This window comes from Pelophylax lessonae, assembly GCF_965119305.1.
Source record: "Pelophylax lessonae genome assembly, chromosome: 1".
Lineage (NCBI taxonomy): Eukaryota > Metazoa > Chordata > Amphibia > Anura > Ranidae > Pelophylax > Pelophylax lessonae.
The window spans coordinates 524,005,917-524,029,109 of record NC_138768.1 but is presented as its reverse complement, the minus strand read 5'-3'; the positions used below and the strand labels follow the sequence as shown (position 1 = coordinate 524,029,109).

The 23,193-nt window shown below is 39.2% G+C and overlaps 1 protein-coding gene across 1 annotated transcript in view; it reads right to left on the bottom strand.

Annotated features, from left to right (window-relative positions):
* The window catches only part of FRAS1 (Fraser extracellular matrix complex subunit 1), an 843,167-nt gene that overhangs the window by 188,872 nt on the left and 631,102 nt on the right, over nt 1–23,193 (bottom strand). The window contains exons 32-38 of the mRNA XM_082266873.1: nt 20,062–20,178; nt 17,262–17,376; nt 12,356–12,493; nt 8,671–8,703; nt 6,456–6,587; nt 5,119–5,244; nt 4,329–4,576 (exon numbers count right to left, since the gene is read on the bottom strand). Of these exons, the coding sequence (XP_082122999.1) occupies nt 4,329–4,576; nt 5,119–5,244; nt 6,456–6,587; nt 8,671–8,703; nt 12,356–12,493; nt 17,262–17,376; nt 20,062–20,178 (909 nt within the window). The remainder of the gene's footprint in view (nt 1–4,328; nt 4,577–5,118; nt 5,245–6,455; nt 6,588–8,670; nt 8,704–12,355; nt 12,494–17,261; nt 17,377–20,061; nt 20,179–23,193) is intronic.

Here is a 23,193-nt window from a genome sequence, read left to right as displayed (position 1 = left end):
GTTAGCAAGCTGAACAAAAGAAATACACTTTATATGTGTATAGCGAGCTTTGGGATATTTGTCAGATTTTAATTGCCACCTGTGTCTCAATTGGGTGTTTGTTACAGTAAAATGATATGGTGAACAATGTCATAAATAATGTTACTGTTTTTATTATTATTTAAATCTATTTTCTGCTTAACAAGACATAAAGGTAACAAGACATAAAGGTGTGTTTTTAGTGTCAACTATGATGGAACTATCACTTTTAATGTAACAAACACTTTTAAAAGCAAACAAAACTGCTTTAATATCAGCAGATTCAATTATGTCTGGTTTGCGGTCTTTGCTTGAAAAATATTTTTGCCTGTCATAAATAATGGCCTGAAATCAACCAACATCAACAGTATTGTTTATCACTGCTTTATTTTCTCTCTCAAAATCGTATGCTGATTATTTTGTAAACGCTTGGAAGCAGAGCCAAAAAACATAGAAAACTGACAGGAAAAATAAAAGGATTGATTTATAAAAAAAAATTGAGCAAGGTAAAACAGGGATATCACAAACCACACCAATGAAATCTTAGTTCTCTTTCTCTAAGCTCTGCACCAATATAAAAATATCACAGTGCATTGCTGGTTGATAGAGCAAAGATTTAAAATTTTTATTGTTTTAATAATCAGCTAGTATTCTAAATAGTTGTTAAAAGGTTTTGATAGCTTATAGGGCTCCTTCACATGAGCAGAAGCTCTTGCTGCCCCTCTGAAAAGTAATCTGGATTGGAGTAGAGCAGTGACTGCTAGGCATTCAAAAAGTGATACTGATGCCTAGTGAATGCCACATTTTTTTGTTTTTGACAGCCAAATGGGAATTGTGTATGTAAATACTGCACCACAACCCTGCACCAAGCATTTGGCTCACAGTTGTAGCACAGCACCATTAACTTAAATAGAACACATTAACTGCGGTACTACCTGCAGAATGCTGCAGGGGGTGTAATTTATGCCATTGCTACAAAGCATTGTGGCCATGGCTTCTGTACAACCCTAATGGCACTTTTCCACTGCAAGTACCGGCTCGGCTCTACTCGGCCCTGCTTGCTTTTCCACTGCTGGTACCGCATGGTACGGTGTTGGAACGGTTCGGGACAGTAAGGTATGGTTTGCTTTTCCACCAAAGTAGTACTAAAGTTAGGTGGGTGGGATAACAACGGGGTGGGTGGGATTCTCTGACCAATCAGTGGCTAGTAGTGACTGCATGCAAAGGATTGTGGGATATGGTACCGGGTATGGTACCTCTTGGAACCACAATCGAGGTGGTACAGTTTTTGAGAGCCGTACCGTTCGGTTCCATGCAGTGGAAAAGCGCCACCGTACTGTACCGTAACGAACCGTTCCTACACCATACCATGCGGTACCAGCAGTGGAAAAGCACAAAAGCGAGCCGAACTGTTCGGTTCCATGCAGTGGAAAAGCGCCATAAGTGTTGCATGCTCATGCTGCATTCATCTTTTGACTGGGCACTAAAACTACAGTTTATCCACCTGTTTTTTTACTGCCCACATGGGCCACATAAACGAAGGCCAGAAATGGAACTAGCTGCTGATTTAAAAAATGCTGACAGGTAGGCTTTAAACACTGAAACTTCATTTGTCTTTGCTGCTGTAAAAGCTCCTTTTTGCCTGCCAGGTTTTTTTTTAACTACACACTGAGCCAAAAATACAGCATTCAAAACTGATGCTCCTGAGGAAGTCCATCTGTAATGAAACTAGTTGGGCAGAACCATAGCACTGTTATAATTGTGGGTGCAGCTTAAAAGAGAATGAGCTGATATATCTTAGTACTGGATGACCGGTGTGTGTGATTTTATTGCCTTTTGTTTTTAACTCTAAATTGGTTGCACTATGATGGTCTCCTTCTTAGACATGCGCAGAACTAAAAAATGTGTTCAGCTTCAGATTGATTCGTTAAGTTACATATTTAATTTCGTTGCATTCATAACAAAATTAGTTTCGTTTAGTCTTGTTTATTCATTTTCAACCAGGTTCAATTCTTTTCAATGGATTCGAAGTATTCAAATCTAATTTGAACCGAAAATATTCTATTTATTCTATTCTATATGAATTTCAGGAGATGACTATATTCTTTGTACAGTAAAACCTTGGTTTGAGAGTAACTTGGTTTAAGAGCGCTTTGCAAGACAAGCAAAATTTTCAAATAAATTTTGACTCTATATACAAGCGATGTCTTGATATACAAGTAGCCTCAAGTCACAGCTGAGTATAAAAGAGAAGAGAGGGGCCTATAAGTGTAGCAATATGGTTAAATTTGATGAAGGTACAACATTTAGCAACTCACATGGTTGATGATTGGAACAGGCACATCGAAGGATGCAGGCATCCAGGCTAAAGCTGTCCACATAGACCATCCTCCGCACTGTCATCTACGTCATCCTTTCCATGCTGCCCCTTGCTTTCAGATCGCTTTACGCAAGGATGGTCTTCCCGGTCAGGATTACAGACTGGCAGCCGGCGGGGCAGAAGATAGACTATGTGGACAGCTTTACCCCGGATGCCTGCATACTTAGATGTGCCTGTTTTATTCATCAACCATGTGAGTTGCTAATGTTGTACCTTCATTAAATGGAATCATATTGCTACACTTAGAGGCGCCTCTCTTCTCTTTGATACTCTGTAACTCCTGCTGGATTTTGCTTCTAATCCCCTTGTGGAAGCGGCTATTTGTGGATGGACATTTTATGGATACACAACCTATCGCAATGCTATAATCTTTTTATATGGACTATAAACTGAAGGACTTATGAATAAATGGTTGTGGAACGAATCATCTGAGTTTCCATTATTTCTTATGGGGAAATTTGCTTTGATATAAGAGTGCTTTGGATTACAAGCATGTTTCCGGAACGAATTATGCTCGCAATCCAAGGTTTTACTGTATTTTATTTTATTCTATGTTTTTCCATACTATTCCAATCTTTTCTATTTTTTTGTTTTTCATTCTATTCTTTTCTATTCCATTCCTTTCTATTCTATTTTTCTATTCTGTTTTACTGTATTCTATTATTTTCAAAATTCGAATTTTGGAAGATGGCTATCTTCTTTCTATTTTATTCTATTCAATTTGAAAGATGGCAATATTTTTTCTATTTTATTCTATTCTATTTGAAATTCGAACTTAGAATTTGAATTTTGGAAGATGGCTATATTCTTACTATTTTATTCACTTTTTTCCTATTCTATTCTAATATTTTCTATTTATTTTCCTTTATTTTCTATTCTATTCTTTTATTTTCTATTGCACACTGGACGTTTTTACAGCTGCTGAGTTTTTGACGTCAGATGTTTTTTTCTGCAGCCAGTAAACTCCCCAACATGTTATCCTATGTGTCCAATGTTATCAACGTTTTTTGAGCCATGAGCTTTTGTGGGAGTATAGTTTTACTAACAAAAAGCTAAAAAATGCTACAGCTGAAAAAAGCTAAAAAAAAAAAAAAAAAAACACACAGAAAGACAATGAAAAACACTACTGCAAAAAAAGCTGAATAACTCCTTTTTCAGCTACTGCTTTCTACTGACGTTTTGATAAGGCCCAGTGTGCATGAGGCCTAATACACACTGTCTTTGAAGGAAATCAGCAAATTACATTTCAAATTTTTTTTCAAACAGATTAAAATTTGGATAATTTCCTTTTGAGTACAAAATCTTGTTTCCTTATTATGGATTAATTTAAATTCATTACTAGTTTGATTTGGAAATTCGGATACATCAGAATCCCCGAATAATGAAAATTTCATACGATTTTGATTTGGAAGGAAACAAACTCCATATGTCTACTCCTTTTTTCTCCACCTAAAGTCTCATACAGAAGCCTGCTAAGACCTACTTAGTAGATTAGGAGGTCATTTTGAACCAGCAAGTCTCTGTCTATGGGGAAGTGTGTTTGTGGTGGGAAGTCAATACCTTCTTCTCTGCACTTTCTGCACTTATCTGCACTTTCAATCGCATTTCTGAACTGTGAGATTGTTACTCCTCTGAGAATATTATATATGTTTTTTAACTGACTTAATGTTTATGCATTTTATATGTTGGACACTTTTTGAACTCAAATGAATTGCTTATTGTGATTGCTGCATGGTATTTGCACTTTATAATTGAGTTATTTTCATGTCTATGTATATTATGTTTGGAGATTTTTAGCACAGATACACTATTTACTTTGCACTAAGGTCTTATTTTTAGTTCTTAGCACTGTATTGTATTTTTATTTTTATAACATTATAGTGTTTCCCAAAATGTGTGTAGAATAAAATAACCAAAATAGTAAACTAACCATGTAAGCAAGGTTTGTCCTTGTAATAATGACAGAACTTTTGCTTGCCACAGTGATGGACAACAAACAACCAGGAACCAGACGAGGACCATTATCATTTGCCAGTGATATGACAATTTTCACAAGAGTTGTGGTGGAGGTAACACCATCAGTGACTGCTATCTCCATGTTGTCTTCTGTAGTTGCAGAACCATCATGTACATACTGTAATGCGTTTCTGTTGACATCTTCGTATGTAAATGTGTCACCTAAAAAAAGATTATTAAAATGTTATGCAATGTTTGTGGTAATGAGATGGAGAAGTACACAGTATTAGTCCAACACTTAGTTTTACCATTTCTATCCTGTAGATTAGACCCCTCCCCATGCCAAGTGGTATCGTCAATGGTCAAGGAATAATGTTTCTACCTGTTATTAAATTTAGTAATTTACATTATTAACACTAAAGGAACTAGGGAAGGACTGATTTTACAAGTTAACCCTTGCATGTCTGCTTATTAGCAGTGCAATGACACAAAATAAAGCTCAGATGTATTGGAAACCAGTCAATCTCACCTGGGATGTGCCACTGACTGTCCTGCAGGACTAAACCCAAGCATTTGTGATCTACTCACAAGTGCAGGACAATCTATCTATATAATGATTTCCAAAGTCCTATTATCCTATTATTCACTATAATATCACAATATCGCACAGTGCTAAACAACGGAAATGTTTTACAATATATTCTAGACATCACATGAAACTACAAAACATGCAATGTATTCATATATTATATTTTGCTGTCTACCTGCACTCATAGGGGTTTGTATACCATCTTCAGACTTCATAAGAACGCCATAGCGAGGTGTTTCCACCAGTTCATACAAGAGATCTTCAGGAGCAGTGTCAGAGTCACTCACTGTTAACTGCATTCCTGTGCAAAATTAAAATTTTAAAAGACATTTTACTACAAAGCCTTTAATGTGGCTTACTATTAGCTACAGTAGAACTTGGTTTATTGACAGCAGGAGCAAAAGGCTTTACCTTGTATAGTTATTGACCACATTTATTCCACTATCAGTAGAAATACAGTCATCTCAAATAAGCTCAACTGCACATTTTCACAATATTCCAAGTCAGTTTAAGGGCAATAAGGTGATCCCAGAGGAGGGGGTGATGTTTTTAGCACAAAAGGTGGTGCACCTACAGACTCCAGCGATGGGAATCCTGGCTTATTTCAATTCATTGTAATTTCCAGTGAGCTAATATTATATGCATTTCTACAGCAATCATACAGTTTCTTTTCTCTAAGACTGTATCTTTCTACATTACCAGTATAAAATGTAGTCATTTCAGATTAGCTAGGTTCATGCCCTATAGCATATCAAAAAATTATTTCTGGCATGCTATCCATCTTCAAGCCATAACTGTTTACAGTCAGGTATACAGCATTTTAATAACCATTTAATTGTTTCAAGAGAGAAGAAATACAAAACAGTTCTTGCCACTTTTCCAGTCTGTGAGGAACAGAAGTTAGTTCACAGCAGTAACCTCTGTTCCTGCATGTTACTGCACAGCTGCTCTTTTGTTACTCATATAACTATAACAACTGTGTATTATCAAAGTACTGGCAAATACACTTTCTGCTTACGGAGCGCTGAGAATGAGTTTGCATAGCCAAAATTCAATTGTAGGGCTGCATCTTTGATCCCAAACTATAAATGCATTCAAAGAATTTAAAAAATAAATCAATAAAAAACAACCCCAAACAAAAATCAGGGAGAGCCACCAGTCAGCAGTATGCACAAAGTTAATTTACTTCTTCAAAGAAGAAATGTCAACAAAACTATGTGGAGGAAATGCAGACACACATCAGATTATGGCTTTCATTTCCAAACCTGCAATAGCAATTTCTAGCTTGGATCTAAGTGAATGCTATGGCCAGTCTCAATTTCATTTCCTTTTACTTGCTTTATTACATTTTTTATGGTTATCAAAGAGCCTGTGACACAGAAGAAATATATTTTCCGATGATTTTTTTGTTTTTTGTTTATCTTGCTTAATATATTTGTGTCTCCCCTGTCAGACTTAACATACATCTAGTAGAAAGTAAAGAAACTTCGAAAGAAAATGTTTGTCTCTAACCAATAGGAGTTCTTCCTCCTTGTGTGACCTCAAGATAAGGAGCAGTGATCTGGAACACTGGAGGTTGCTGATCATTTGAGAGCAAATGGATAGTAAATGGCATCTCAGCTGTAGTAAACTCTCCATCTGAAACTGAAAGGAAGAATGTATAACATCACCAAGACTATCCCACTTTACCTAATTTATAATGTCATGGCATTCAAAACTTAATTCATTCTGTCCACACTGCAAAACAATGTTTTTTTTATATTTTGTTCCACTGCTCCTAGCAAGAACACATTTAAATATATGACATTTAAAAGTGTCACTCGTATTGAACCAAAACCAAGCATATATTTCAGTCAGTAAATGTATTTATAACTACAATCCTATATTAGTAAGCTTGGTTTTGTCTCTGGACTTTGTGAATGCCACAAAACTTAAGTGAGAGAGTAAAGTTATAAGAAGTATATTGATTTGGCAAAATTGTAGCATGAATATAAATGCTGTAGATGTGAAGGGGAAGAGGATACCCATATATCAATCTATTTCTAGGAACAGTCCAGCATGACAAAATTAGATCCCTATTATTTTTATCACCCCAAACAACTAGGTAATGTATTTCTTTACATTTTGGATTGAAAGAGAACTTGTGTGGATAGATGTATGAGAGCTGCCATGACCTGGTTTGTAAAGGTGCAAATTCAAAAGCTGTCATCATTATCCTGACTTTACTGGCTAGTGGGTCATTGACCTGGAACTAACATGAAGCCAGAAAGGTGTTAACACCTACTTATTGAGGACCAGTAAACTACTGTGTGGTAATGTAAGGATTGTGAGGTCTTGCAGCTGTATATTTAAAATCCAAATCAGAAATTGCAGTTTTAATATATCTTTCCTCAAAGGTTCCCTTTCATTTCTTATTGTAAGAGTTTATGGTAACAGTTTCTTTGCTAATAACTAGGATTTTTAAAATACTATTGATACAAGACAAAAAATAGAATTTTTGCAAGAACCTACCGTAAAATTATTTTCTCTGAGTCCTCTGACAGTCGCCGCCCATTCAGTTAGCCTTCACTAGTGGGTAATGGCGCCTCTGCAGGAGCAGGCTCGGCAGTAAAAGGTTAACAAACAAAAGCCTTTACACATAACACACCTCTAGGGAGCTGTTCCTCAGCTATTACCCATCAGCCACTAGGAGCTGTTTTCCAGTTTTGTACCAAGCAGTACAGGAAGACTATCAACCCTAAAAAGAAGAGGGGGGGGGGGGGGCGGCGACTGTCAGACTACTCAAAAGAAAATAATTTTTCGGTAAGTTCTTGCAAAAATTCTATTTTCTCTTACGTCCTCTAACAGTCGCCGCCCGTTCAGTTAGCCTTCACTAGTGGGATGTCCCAAAGCAGTGTAGGTGTGAGGGGTGGGAAGACGCAACCAAAGAAAAAAACAAAGAAACTAAGACGCTAGGTCCCAGCATAGAAGAGCTAGCCTACCCCTGACGCTAGGCAGCATAAAGCTGGAGAACAGCTCCTAGTGGCTGATGGGTAATAGGAACGGCCCCCTAGAGGTGCGTTATGTGTAAAGGCTTTTGTTTGTTAACCTTTTACTGCCTAGCCTGCTCCTGCAGAGGCACCATTACCCACTAGTGAAGGCTAACTAAACAGGCAGCGACTGTCAGAGGACGTAAGAGAAATACCAGCTATTTTGAGGCTTGCAATTACATGGCTAAAACAAAGATCCTTAGCATTGTGTTAAAGCTTTGTAAATTGAGCCTTAGGGCCTTTTTGTACATGGGAGTTCAGATTGGATCTGTCAATTTTTAGGATGGATCCAGACTGAACCATAAAGCATGTCTGTGGGCAGGCAGATGTAAATGGACAGGTGGATGTAAATGGATGTACATTTGTTTACATCTGAGTCAGATAATGTCTGCAGAAAAAAAAATGGAAAAGGTCTGACTTATTTTTTGTTTTTGAAACAAACAGATGAATACTAATTTCGCCCTTTTAGCTCCATTCTGTTTTTGTAAGTTTTTAGGCAAAAAACAAACACTAAAAATAAAAAAAGACATGTAAAAGAGGGATGTAAACTGAACTGAAAATGGATGTACAAATGTATGTAAACTGATATTACCTGAAATAGTATTCATCAGTTTTTAATAAACAAAAAGTATGACTGAACTGAGGATTTTAATGTAAAAGGACATTTAATTTCAATAATTTTGCACTGTTCAAATTACCTGTGAAGAAGAAGTTGACAGTCTCTGGGAGTCCTACAATATAAAAAATACACATATTAGATTTAGATTGACAACAGAAGTGAAAACAGAAGCTACAATTGTTGTGATAGGAAGCAAAAGTAGAAATAAATAAGGGTATGAGTCCATTTAATTGTTACATAGCAGCTCACAGGCACAATCTTTCAGCTTATATCAGGCTTCATTAGTACCTGAGAAAAGCTGATACAGCCTGAAATGTTACCTTTTTAGGAACTCAAGGCAGACATCAGTCTAAATTAAAATTTCGGATTAAAACACCTCCTTAGCAAGCCTATTCTGACACTTCACTCTTACATGTACAAATCTACTTTTTTTTTGCTAGAAAATAGAACCCCAAACATTATATATATATATATATTTATATATATATATATATAATATATATATATATATTTAGCAGAGACCCTATAGAATAAAATGGTGTGTGTTGCAAGTTTTTATGTCACACGGTATTTGCACAGTGGTTTTTCAAACGCAATTTTTTTTCATGAATAAAAAAAAAAAAACAGTAAAGTTAGACCAATTTTTTTGTATAATGTGAAAGATGATGTTACTTTGACTAAAAAGATACCTAACATGTCACGCTTCAAAATTGCGTCTGCCCGTGGAATGGCGGCAAACTACGATGCTTAAAATCCTCCATAAGCGACTATTTATACACCATTACAGGTTACCAGTTTAGCGTTGCACAGGAGGTCTGGTGCTAGAATTATTTCCCTCGCTCTGACGCTCGTGACAATACCTCACATATGAGTTCGCATTTGCATGTAAGCACGGTGGGAAGGGGGCGCTTTACATTTTTTTAAATTTATTTTTTACACCTTTTTTTTAACATTTTTTTTTATTAGCTTTATTGCTATTACCAGGGATGAACAACATCCCTTGTGACAGAATGGCCCGTGACAATTCCTCTTTATGTAGAGATTTGGGGTCTATTAGAGCAGTCGACCAGACTTAGATCGGTCTGATTGGCTGCTTCTCTGGCCACTGGTGGCCAGGTAAACAAAGGGGCGGAACCGGAAGTGACAAATACTCATCGCTCCCAGTTTTCAGGGTTACAGAGAGAGGGGATAGACGTCTGTTCCTCTCTCTCTGTACAGGGCAGCCATTGCCGCCAGCCGCATCGCTCCCGGCCTCCGCAATCAGACCAGAGAGCCCGGGAGAGGTGGCGGCTCAGATCACTTCTGTCTTGTACAGAATCTTCCGCTGCAAAGAATGATACTGGGATGATGCCTGTAGGTGAAGGCATTATCCCAGTATACCCACTGAAACCCAAGAATGTACGGGTACATCCATTTGGGCAAGGGGTTAAAATTCCAACCACTGTTAATCTCTTCTCACTGATTCGCTTCTTTAAAGGCTACACAGGCAATGACTTAGGCTTTGAAATAGCAACTCACGAAAAAACAATCAGTATACTGGGTTTTTAAAAGCACCCCATTTTTTCCTTGTGTTATGTGTTGAGTATAAAATTAGAATCTGAATGGAGACCAATGTCCACCATAAATGCTTAAAGTGTTAGGTCACCTTTGCAGAAAACTGTAAAGGTGAACTAGCACCAGAAACCATCCTCACCCCCTGGTCCCCTCTGTATTTAATGCCAGGGTTGCTGAACTGTCAGCACCCCCGCAGCCAGTCCAGCAGTCTAGGAATTTTAAATCCCTTCTCTCCTCCCTCTTTTCCATGCATCGTTTTCAGGGCAGACCAGATCAAGTCTGATTGGCCAGTGCAGACACAGCGAATCGATCTGTTCCATCCAAGGAGTGCTGCACAGGGAAGAGGGAGAAGAGCAGGGATTACAGATCCCCTAACTGTTGGATCAGCTGCTGGGGGTGCTGACAGATCAGCAACCCTGGAGGTAAATACAATAGGGACCTGGATGAGGGAAGGAGTGTGGTGTTAGCTCACCTTTACATTTTTTTTGTAAAGGTGAACTAACCCTTTAACCACTTCAGCCCGGGAAAGCTTTACCCCCTTAATGACCAGACCATTTTTTGCGATTCGGCACTGCGTAACTGACAAATGTGCGGACGTGCAACGCCGTACCCAAATACAATTGATGCCTTTTTTCCCCACAAATAGAGCTTTCTTTTGGTGGTATTTGATCACTTCTGCGGTTTTTCGTTTTTGCACTATAAACAAAAAAATAGCGCCAATTTTGAAAAAACACCAATATTTTCTACTTTCTGCTATAAAACATTACCAATAAAAAAATTTTTTTGCTTTTATTTATGTTTAGGCCAATTTGTATTCTGCTACCCATTTTTGGTAAAAAAAAAAAAAAAAAAGCATATAATTGGTTTGTGCAAAAGTTATAGCGTTTACAAACTAACGGGATAGATTTATGGACATTTTATTTTTTTTTATTAGTAATGGCGGCGATCAGTGATTTTTATCAGGACTGCGACATTGCGGCGGAAAAATCTAACAGTAAGTGACACTTTTTGGGGACCAGTGACAATAATACAGTGATTAGTGCTAAATAATATGCACTGTTACTGTATAAATGACACTGGCAGGGAAGGGGTTAACACTGGGGGTGATCAAGGGGTTAAATGTGTTCCCTAAATGTGCTTACTAACTGTGAGGGGATGGATTGAACAGTGGCAGAGAGAGATCTGTGATTCAGCTTAGCTGAATCACACAATCTTTCCCTGCCTCTCTGACAGGAGAGTTGTCTTGCATTGTTTACATACCAGACGGCTCTCCTGTCAGTTTTGCCGAAGATCGTGGGAGGCCGGCGGTGATCGAGCCCGCTCCTCCCACGATCTGCCTCCCGCTGTGTCTAATCACCGCGAGCACATAATCACATAGATCTACGTGATTATGCGCAGCTGAGCCGCCCTGCCACAGTGGAGCGGTCGGCAAGTGGTTAAATAGTAGGAAGAGTGTGTAGACTCTGCTGTGAAGAGTGCTAATGAGGAGATATTATTGCTAATAACTCCTTAGTATATGGTAATGAAGGGGTTTGTCTTATTGGATGTGAGTGATCTTTTCCTTTGGTGTCCATAAGATGTTAAATGGAGAGAGTTGCTACCTGGCTGACTTTAACTGGATGCTGTATATATCCCTTGGAGAAGAATCATATCAGTAATGAGCGCATTTAGCTGTTCTATATGTTAGAAAGAATTTCTATCTGGTGAGTTTGCATTCTTTACACAAGGTGAAGGCAAGTCACGTTAATTGAGGATTTCCCAACTATTTATTTTAATAACCTATTATTAGACATTCACCATATTGTCACTTTTTTATTGGACATTGTTTTGAATCACACTCTATATGTTTATTATCTTTTTTTCACTGTTTTCAGGTGATAAAATTTTAATTCTTTAGAGCGCTGTATTCCCTTTATACATATATGATATGGTGTTTTTATATCTACACTGATTGCAGGCTGCTCTTTATATACCAATTTCCACTGACATATACAATTTTGTTTTAAAACTTTCTTTTATAATTACCAATACCCCAAATTTTGTGACTGTAAATTGCGATGAAGAAGGTAATTCTACTACTGGTTTGGTATGGACTGTGAACTGTGATGTCTGATGGGAACGTGTTGGTTTTTTTGTACTGAATCCAAAAGCCATCACAATCTGCTGTATTATGCTAAACAATACTCACATTAACAGAAAGGTAACTTTACCTGTGAATGAAAAGTCCATAATCTCTCTCATGTGAGGTGCTGCTCTTGGAGGTCGGTACATTATATTTCCTTGATTTATGTCAGCTTGTGTAAAGTACCTTACTGGAGATCGTGGTCTGTCTTTGTGCTCCAATGTACCTTCAAATTCATAGGGATGAACATTTTTAATCAAACCTTTTCAGCTCGAAATCTGAATATTTTATTATGACTACCTTTTCCTGAAATTCATACACTACTGATAGTAAGGGGAATTCATCATTTCCCACATATGACAGTTTTAACATTCTAAAAGGAAAAAGCCTTACAAGTTTGAAATTAGCCAGTATTCCTAATTTAATTTAAACTGCTTCTACCAAGATTTGTGAACAGCAGGTGTGGAGGCCTCACAAGCAGTGCAAGAATTCAAGATTTAGGTCAACATTTAGAGATTTTTAGACAAATCTGCACTGTGAAGTGAGGAGACACAGACTCGGAAGTACCTATATAGGTTTTATGTACAAAAAAAAATGTACTGGTCCTTTATGAAGCACCAATTTTAAAACAAATACATTATAGCTTTTCAGGACAAGAATCAAACACAATTATGACTAAAGGAGGATAAAGATTCAAGATTATCTACCTTGGCTTTTTCCCCCCAAAATTAAAAAAGAATATACAGTATATGTAGTGCAGCTCTTTCAACCATTACTTATGCCTTTCTTGCTTTAATTGTATTTGAAACCTTAGCCTTTGGGTGCTCAACCTGTGGCCCTCTAGCTGTTGCCGTCCCATGCTGCAAGGTTGGCGGTTACAAAACATGGCTCCCAAAGGCAGAGACATGGTGGAACTTGTAGTTCTCCAACAGCTGGTGGGGCACAAGTTGAGCACTCATTCGCATTAAAGAAGGTGATAAATGGAAAACAGCGTTTAACACCACGAATGGCCTCCGCACTTTTTCACTATTTCATGAACGAGATAATGACCTTCATGCTAAGGCAGAAAAGTGTCTTTTTGAACTTGCTGCCTTGGTGGTGATCTTTATTCAAGAGATCTTCAGATTCCATAGTGTGACCACTTCCATTGTGTCCAATGGCTGGGTCCAACTCACCTCATTATTCTGGAGAGGCCTCTGCAAATCTCCGTAAGTCTCCTTTACAGTTCTTCTCTGCTTATCACCAAAACCAAACCAATGAGCAGGATAAGGCTCCATGTACACGGGACGCTGGAAATGGCCGTTTAGGAGCAGTTGGGCGTTTTTTTCAGAAGCCCCTGAACGCAGCTCCATGTTATCTTATCTGTCCATGTACACATGGTCGTTTACAGTCATTTGCAGGCAGTTGCGTTCAGGGACTTTTTTTAGAACGTAATTATTTGCGTTCGAACGTGTGTTTCCCGGCGTTTCAAACGCAGAAACGCGGCCGAACGTAACTAAACGTGACTGAACGTGATGAACCTACGTTCAGCCACGTTATAAGTTTTTTTTCTTCCATTCAAAATCAATGGTTCCCTATGGGAGCCTATTGATTTGAATGGAAGTCGCACCGCAAGTCGGATCTGACTTGTGGCGCAACCTGCACTGTGAGAATCTTGAGGGGGAACTCCTGCACTGTGAGAATCTTGAGGGGGAACTCCACGCCCTTCGGGTCCGGTATGGAATTTGAGGGTAGCCCCACGCCGTTTTTTTCCCCCCCAAAATCCATACCAGACCCTTATCCGAGCATGCAGCCCGGCAGGCCAGGAAAGGGGAGGGGACGAGTGAGCGGCCCCACCCCCCCTGGACCACACCAGGCCACATGCCCTCAACATGGGGGGGTGTTGGTGCTTTGGGGCAGGGGGAGCGCTGCACCCCCACCTCAAAGCACCTTGCCCCCATGTCGATGAGGACAAGGGCCTCATCCCCATAACCCTGGCCGGTGGTTGTGGGGGTCTGCGGGCAGGGGGCTCATCGGAATCTGGAAGCCCCCTTTAACAAGGGGGCCCCCAGATCCCGGACCCCCTCCCTATGTGAATGGGTATGGGGTACACTGTACCCCTACTCATTCACCACATAAAAGGCAGTGTATGGAAATAACGACAGGAGATGTTTTGGAAAGTTTATTAAAAATCTTCATCTGGCTCTTCTTGTGTTCTCCTCTCCGGGGTCTTCTGCTCTTTTGCTGTCCGCTCTTCTTGTGTTCTCCTCTCCGGGGTCTTCTGCTCTTTTGCTGTCCGCTCTTCTGCTGTCCTCTCTTCTTTTCTTCTGCTCTTTTGCTGTCGGCTCTTCTTCTTCCTCTGGTCCTCCTCCGACGACGTCTCCGGTGATTATGCCGGTCTCCGGTCTCTGCAGCTTATTATATAGCCATTAGGGGCGTGGCCCCGATGACGTCATCAGGAGGCCCCGCCCCCTCATGTCACAGATGACGTCTGGTATGGATTTTGGGCGGGACCCCACGCTGTTTTTTCGGCGTGGGGCTACCCTCAAATTCCATACCGGACCCGAAGGGCCTGGTTTGGAACCTGGGGGGGACCCCCACGCAGTTTTTTTCCCATTTTTGGCATGGAGTTCCCCCTCAAGATTCTCACAGTGCAGGTCGCGCCTTCCATTCAAATCAATAGGCTCCCATAGGGAACCATGGATTTTGAATGGAGGCAGAAAAACGCTGCTAAAAGCAACGTGGCCAAACGTGCAATAACGCAAATGGAAAAAACTACTGAAAGCACGTTTAACAGCTGCTTTTTCCCAGCTACAGAAATAGCTTTGCAGGACGTTTTTTTTAACGTCCCATGTACATGGAGCCTAAAAGAACCAACCACTCCTTCCAGCAATTTTTCTGAGCCATTGTGCTGGTCTTCCAGGACAGTTGGGTCTCTCTTCTGCTGTGAACGAAGTTTGCCCATAACAATCACCAGAATGCCAGCACCCTGGAAACTCCAGTCTTCATACTTTACAACACACACCTGCATACCTTTGCTAATGCCTTTGGCTCCAGAAATTCAGGCTCTAATTTCCATGCCAAGGGACATGAATCAGATATGAACCCAAGTAAAACTGAAAGCAGTCGCCAAGCACAAAAATGTTTCCAACCTAGATTGAAACCCGTTGATAAGGTTTGGAAAGCGACGAAGAATATCCACTTATATTACTATTTCTGAAGTTTTCTCACGGTTACAGTATATCAGCCCTTATATTGTTACTGCAAGAATCAATTGTTATGGATTACTGAATACAAAGTGAGTATTGTTGCTGCATTAAATTGGAGTAATGGATAAATATAGCAAAGGGGGCATTGCACTATTAACATCCATCATTATAAGCCCAGCAGCAACTGCATCCATTGCACACATTTCTAATTCTACCACCACAAAAAAAGGCAAACATAATTTTATTTATAGTATACCATTAGTCAACATGTTTATATGACTTGACTACTTTTGTGATAGGTTTGGCTAGTGATGACACAGAAGAGAAACAGTTAATTTAAATGCAAGGTTATTTTGGTGAAACCTTAATGGGAGAATGTGATATGTGAGAAGAATTTAATTCAGTTGACACATGCATGACTTGTCCTGTAAACTTCCTGCTGTGATTCTCCATAACTTTATTAATCCCCTACGTTTTAGGCAGATATTTAATTAACTTTAATAAAGAATGACTTTGTATAAATCCTTGATTTAAATGTTACGTACAGACACTTTATATTGCCTGACTCCACTGCTACAAAGTTTTTTCTCTTAAGTATTTGAATCATTCATGAAGGCATTAAGTTCTACTGGCAACATACACTGTAGTGCATGGTATTCCCTTCTGGAAATATTAGTCCATAATAACTACTTCTGAGCAGAGTTTTAAGCTTTTTTAAGCTTTATTATACAATAGTTAAGGGAGGGTATAATTAGCTGCTTTGACTTTCTTTGCATGTGGATGAGCTTGCTGGTAACTAACGTCCTTTAGGTGGTTGTTATACAAAACTGCTAAAATTGAATGCAAACAAACAAGCTCTGCTCATACTGGATGCATCACACTTCAGATCACTAAACAGTGTTTGACTTAGATGCCAAGCTAACAGGTCCAGATATCCCTAGGCAGCCTTGACTTCTATTGTCTGAGTATGTGGGATTTATGTAACATTTGTAATCTAAGAGGTTGGTGGTGATAAGAATGGAAGTATTTTTCCAGCGTTTTGACTGTATATATTAATTAGCAGTTGGTAATTTTTTACCTATCTTCAACAAGTTGCTATCATCTAGGAAGATTAAAAGTGATTGCTAAGTGTTTTTTAAAAAAAAAAACTAACATGGTATACTTACCCACTCTGTGCAATCGAATTGCATAAAGTTGCCCCGAACCTCCTCTTCTTGGGTCCTCCGCTGGTGCTCTTGGCTCTTCCTTTTCTACTAATGCCCCCATAGAAGGCCAACTGCTATGGGGGGAACTTTTGCGGTCCCGATCCCGAGCCACTCTGCCTGCATCCATAGACACCCCTGGCACGACTTTCCCCTGCTCCTTTCTCACAGGAATACAGGATTTGACTTGACCTCAGCAAAGCCTGTGAGAGTGGGAAGAGAGGAGAAAGCCGCTTCGGACAGGCACAAAACTAGATCGAGCGAGGTCTCGGGAAAGTATAAGGAGGATGAGTGGGGATACTGGTAGTAGAACATTTTTTACCTTGATGCAGGGAAATGCATTAAGGTAAAAAATGTTAAGGCTTTAGAATCACTTGAAATAAAATGCTTAGGTGGTGGAGACTTTCCATAGATTTACATACTGGACACCCAACACAAAAAAGGGATGCAGCAATATTCAGTGTGGAGCAGACTGTTTGAATGGGAGTACACAAATGTGATATTTACACAACAGATTGTTTCCATTTTTCCAAGGATGACTAGTTCTAGTGAATGCAGTAGAAAGGAATTTACCTCATAGGTAAAAGGTCATTTCTGTACTCACCTTCATGTGACTGTAAAGGGACAGTTACATTATATACTATTTTTTCACTTGGGCTCTCAGCATCAACAAAAGAAAGATAATGGGATCCAATCACTGTCATGCGGTCTTCAAATGCCTGTAATATATATATATATTTATATATTGTTGTTGGGCAAGCAATTTCAGGTAATATACTCCAAACTCCTAAAATAAAAGTTTCCTTTTTTACATTTATGAGTTAACTTAGGCGACCAAGTTCTCTAACGCTGCAGAAAAGTCACTAGTATATAATCAATTCAAGCAGGGCTATTTTATACAAGTTCATGCATTCATTTTAGAATCTGCTTGCTAAGTTTCAACTATAAAGACAAATCTCATCAGCCTACAATATTTCACAGCCCTGACATTAGTTATTAATACTTATTCCCAACAAGTCAGGAACTGTCTTGAGACCTTTCAGACAGGGATTCCTGCAGAGCAGGATAACATTTTTTGAAGGTATACATTTTCATTCGATTAATTTGGCACGGTGGTTTAAAAAAAACACCCTTGAACACACAAGTTGTTTTAAAGTTCAGATGATAACCTTGAAAAGATTATATTAGGAATCCAATATTTGTACAGTAGCTTATAGTAGAAGTCCATTCAAATCTGATCTAATTTTAAACCTGCTCTTACCCCCATTCTAAGCCCTATACTAACTACCCTGTAGAGGAAAGATGTGTAAACTTCTGTATTCCCTGGGCGTTCCAGTCCAATCACGTGATCTTTCCACCCACTGGCTTCAGTAAAGAGGAGACAGCATTGACATTAGCTGCAATGCTTATGCTGTGACATCACCCATAGGCTTACTATGGGGCATTCATTGTTTGCTGTCCCTCCTCTGCCCTGAAGCCTGTGCTGGGAGTCGATCAGTCGTGACAGGCCTGGAGAGCCCAAGGAATAGGTAAGTATAAGAATCTTCCTTCTACAACAAGGGGTGGGTAACCTGCGGCCCAGGAAATAATTTGAGCCCCCCGTGCTGCTGAGTCTGTGTCTATCAGCTGAGCTGTCAGAACGGAGCCAATGTTTCCTGTATAGTTCCGGCTCCATCCTGACAGTCTGAGTGAGTAACAGGCAGAGTGATATCAAATGCACTCTGCCTGTGACCAATACAGGAATCATCGCCTCTTCCTCCAGCGTGGCCCGCTCCTAGCCAGCATTTCCCACAGCAGTACTCCTAGCCAGCATTTCCCACAGCAGTACCAGGGCTTTCATGTGTCTTACACTGAGGAGAGGCTTCCGTCACTCTGCCATAATGCCCCGACTGGTGGAGGGCTGCAGTGATGGTTGACTTTCTACAACTTTCTCCCATCTCCTGACTGCATCTCTGGAGCTCAGCCACAGTGATCTTTGGGTTCTTCTTTACCTCTCTCACCAAGGCTCTTCTCCCCCGATAGCTCAGTTTGGCCGGACGGCCAGCTCTAGGAAGGGTTCTGGTCATCCCAAACGTCTTCCATTTGAGGATTATGGAGGCCACTGTGCTCTTAGGAACCTTAAGTGCAGCAGAAATCTTTTTGTAACCTTGGCCAGATCTGTGCCTTGCCACAATTCTGTCTCTGAGCTCTTCAGGCAGTTCCTTTGACCTCATGATTCTCATTTGCTCTGACATGCATTGTGATCTGGAAGGTCTTATATAGACAGGTGTGTGGCTTTCCTAATCAAGTCCAATCAGTATAATCAAACACAGCTGGACTCAAATGAAGGTGTAGAACCATATCAAGGATGATCAGAAGAAATGGAAAGCACCTGAGTTAAATATATGAGTGTCACAGCAAAGGGTCTGAATACTTAGGACCATGTGATATTTCAGTTTTTCTTTTTTAATAAATCTGCAACAATGTCAACAATTCTGTGTTTTTCTGTCAGTATGGGGTGCTATGTGTACATTCATGAGGAAGAAGAATGAACTTAAATGATTTTAGCAAATGGCTGCAATATAACAAAGAGTGAAAAATTTAAGGGGGTCTGAATACTTTCCGTACCCACTGTATATAGGCAGTGCCACCTTTACCTCTTTCTTTTATTCATTTCAATACCCCATTTCGTGGCATATGTGAGGTAGGCAGCAGCTTTCTTGTCCATACCATAGCGCGGAACTATAACCAAATCTCTTTAGAATGATACTTAAAGCAATGGGTATTCTATCTCAAATATCCTTCAAATTTGAATAATACATTATCCAAAATAAGTTCATTAATGCTTCAATTTTTTTTTTTTTTTGGCCTCAAGGAATCCTGTTCAAGTTCTACTTCAGAAATATTGTAGAAATTTTAATAATGATATACTTTTTTTTTACAGATTGTGAGCCTGTTCTCTGTCCCAAAACACTATATGCATGTGATAGGACTAATTATCTTTGCATATGGGTGCAAGACAACTGCAAGAAGATTTTCATTGGTGCTCATCTCGTGGTGATTGCTATGCTGAAATACAGTATACAACTTAAGAGGAGGAAACATATTAGCCCTGTATGCAATCATAAAGTGCTTTATTCAGACTGTCTTTTTACAACCTGTGAATTTTCCATTAATGTGGCAACTAGTGTTAAGGGGTGTAAATAGAAGCACTACAGGGGTACATTATAGGCTGCCTACTTCTGATGGAGACCCATAAATATTTTGCTTTAAGGTCTTTCGATTTCTATGTACTGATTATGCTTTGATAGAAGGAACATACGTCCCATCTCCATCTAAAAAAAGATTCCTATTCCAACCTCAATCATAATTTGTATTTTATATAAAGCCCATCTTTCTCTTTGAGAAGGTTCATTTTAACTTACAGTCATGTGAAGAGAGGCTCCAGGAGAAAGCTGTGGTGCACCAGGGTGGTTTGGTAGAATGCCAATATTAAACATGTGCCTATCGTGGGGTGCCTGAGTTGTTGTGGCACTGGAAATCTGAAAGTTGATAGAAATGCATAGAATCAAATGTTTTCACTGTCACTACTGCATAGCATACAACACAGATATATTTTAAGACCAACTATAAGGTAATCCTGATCATTTTTAGTAATGCTTAACCATTTAAGGACCGGAAGGTTTTACCCCCTTAATGAACCTGACATTTTTTGCGACACAGCACTGCATTACTTTGTATAATAAACAAGCTGCGCAGCTTGTTTATTATACATTTATTTTTGGGGTGTTGGTCCCACTTGAAGTTGCTGCTTTTGTTTGAATTAGCGCAGTTGTTCTTTTCTTATACTGCATTACTTTAACTGACATTTAACCCAAATACAATTGATGTACTTTCTCCCCCACAAATATAGCTTTCTTTTGGTGGTATTGGATCACCTCTGCGGTTCTTATTTTTTGCGCTATAAACAAAGAATTCTGGAAAAAAAAAAAAAAACAGTATTTTTTACTTTCTTCTATAAAACATATCCAATAAAAAAAATGTATATTGATTGGTTTGCACAAAAGTTATTGCATCAAAAACTAGGGGATAGATTTATGTAATTTTTATTTTTTTATTTATTTTTTTAACTAGTAATGGCAGCGATCAACGATTTTTAGTAGGACTGCGGCATTGCGGCGGACAGATCGGACATCTAACTGACACTTTTGAGGGGACCAGTGACATCACTACAGTAATCAGTGCTAAAAATATGCACTGTTACTGTACTAATGACACATGCATGGAAGGGGTTAACACCAGGGGTGATCAAAGGGTTAATTATGTCCCTAAGGGACGCTTTCTAATTGTGTGGGGGGATAGACTCACTAGATGAACGCAGAGACCTGTTTTCCTCAATAGTATGAACACAGGATCTGTCTCCATGGGGAGCGACCACGGGTGGCCATTGGCTCCCTTCTGGCCAATCGGCGTGTGTGCGTGCTCTCACTGTCTATTACACGAAGCGACGTACAGGTACGTCATTTTGCGTAATAGAGCCGACCTGCCGCTGTAAAACTACGACGGCTGGTCGGCAAGTGGTTAATTATAGCAAATATAAATGATAAAAACAGGGATCGTTCCCTCTAAAGATGGGAAATTTTATAAAAGCTTTCATTATCAAAGACCTATGGACAGCTAGCACATCATATCTGGCTACTAATGTGCTAGGTTAAAGTTATAGCTTCCTGTAGCACTGCCAGCCTTTGGGTTTTGAAACATGACATGACTAACGCTGGCTATGCACACAAACATCTAAGCAATCTCATTCACTTTCAATCTCTCTTAACCATTTTTGATTGCATGAACAATTAACTACATGGTCTATTCACGCTTTCATCAACAATTGTTATGTAAACTGCTGGTTATAGGTTGCTTGATCTATTCCGATGCTTTTACAATCTGTTCAAAAGTCTTTTCAGTTGTCCAAAAACTGTTGTATACTGTATGTGACCAGCACTGCAGTTCATAGGTTATCACAGCATGATCTAATAAACATTAGTATGCATAGCCTTTTAAAAATAATTATCTATAACACAATATATAGAAAAACATAATTACTTTTTTACATTTTTTACATTTAGGAACAAATGTCTACTGAAGATATTCTCCTAATGAAACCACCTTGTGAGAATTACTTATAAATATAATCAAAATCAACAGGGAAAATATTTTTTGGCTACTTTATGTTTTAAAAATATTTAATATGCTGCCAATTTCAATGGCACATAAACAACACAGCCAGCATGCTGGGTGTTAAGCTCATAATAGGATTATTTCAAAGTTCGTGAATACAAGTGCCTAATACTCAACAGTAGTCAGAAAATTGCCACATTATTTCACAAAAGCAATGCAACCTTTCTTCAGTTTTACACTGACTTGCTGTCTCAAATGTGAAACAATGTAGGTATAGCCCAGAGCAGCAAGTGAGATCCCAGTAAAGGTAAAGCTAAAGTAGGGTACAATATATTTCCTTGCTATTGGTAAGAATCTTACATGCATTTTATTGAAATCAGTCACTTAAAGCCTACTTCAAGACTTTCATATATACAGGATATATAAAAACAGAAAAAAGCAAAAAAGGGTAGCAGCATTTATTTATTCAAGAATCCAACAAAAAAATCATAACATATTGGTGACAGTTTCAATCAATAAGCCCTCTGCCAAGGCACTCTTTTTTCTTTGGCCTGATAAAGGGCTTATTACCTGAAACTGTTGTTAATGTGTTATAATATTTTGTTAGAATTTTAAATAAATCATGTATATGCTGCAAACCCTTTTAAATGTGTTTGCTACATATTAGGCCTGGATGGTAGGGCTCTGATTGCGGGCATTATTCATTGGTGCTGTCTACCTTATATATGCAGTATCTCAAAAAAGTGAGTACACCCCTCACATTTCTGTAAATATTTTATCATATCTTTTCATGTGACAACACTGAAGAAATGACACTTTGCTACAATATAAAGCAGAGAGTGTACAGCTTGTATAAAAGTGTAAATTTGCTGTCCCCTCAAAATAACTCAACACACAGCCATTAAAGTTTAAACCACTGGCAACAAAAGTGCGTACACCCCTAAGTGGAAATGTCCTAATTGGGCCCAAAGTGTCAATATTTTGTGGGGCCACCATTATTTTCCAGCACTGCCTTAACCCTCTAGGGCATGGAGTTCACCAGAGCTTCACAGGTTGCCACTGGAGTCCTCTTCCACTCCTCCATGACGATATCACAGAGCTGGTGGATGTTAGAGACCTTGCGCTCCTCCACTTTCCGTTTGAGGATACCCCACAAATGCTCAATAAGGTTTAGGTCTGGAGATATGCTTGGCCAGTCAATCACCTTTACCCTCAGCTTCTTTAGCAAGGCAATGGTCATCTTGGAGGTGTATTTGGGGTCATTATGTTGGAATACTGCCCTGCGGCTCAGTCTCCGAAGGGAGGGGATCATGCTCTGCTTCATGTACGCCACAGTATATGTTGGCATTCATTGTTCCCTCAATGAACTGTAGCTCCCCAGT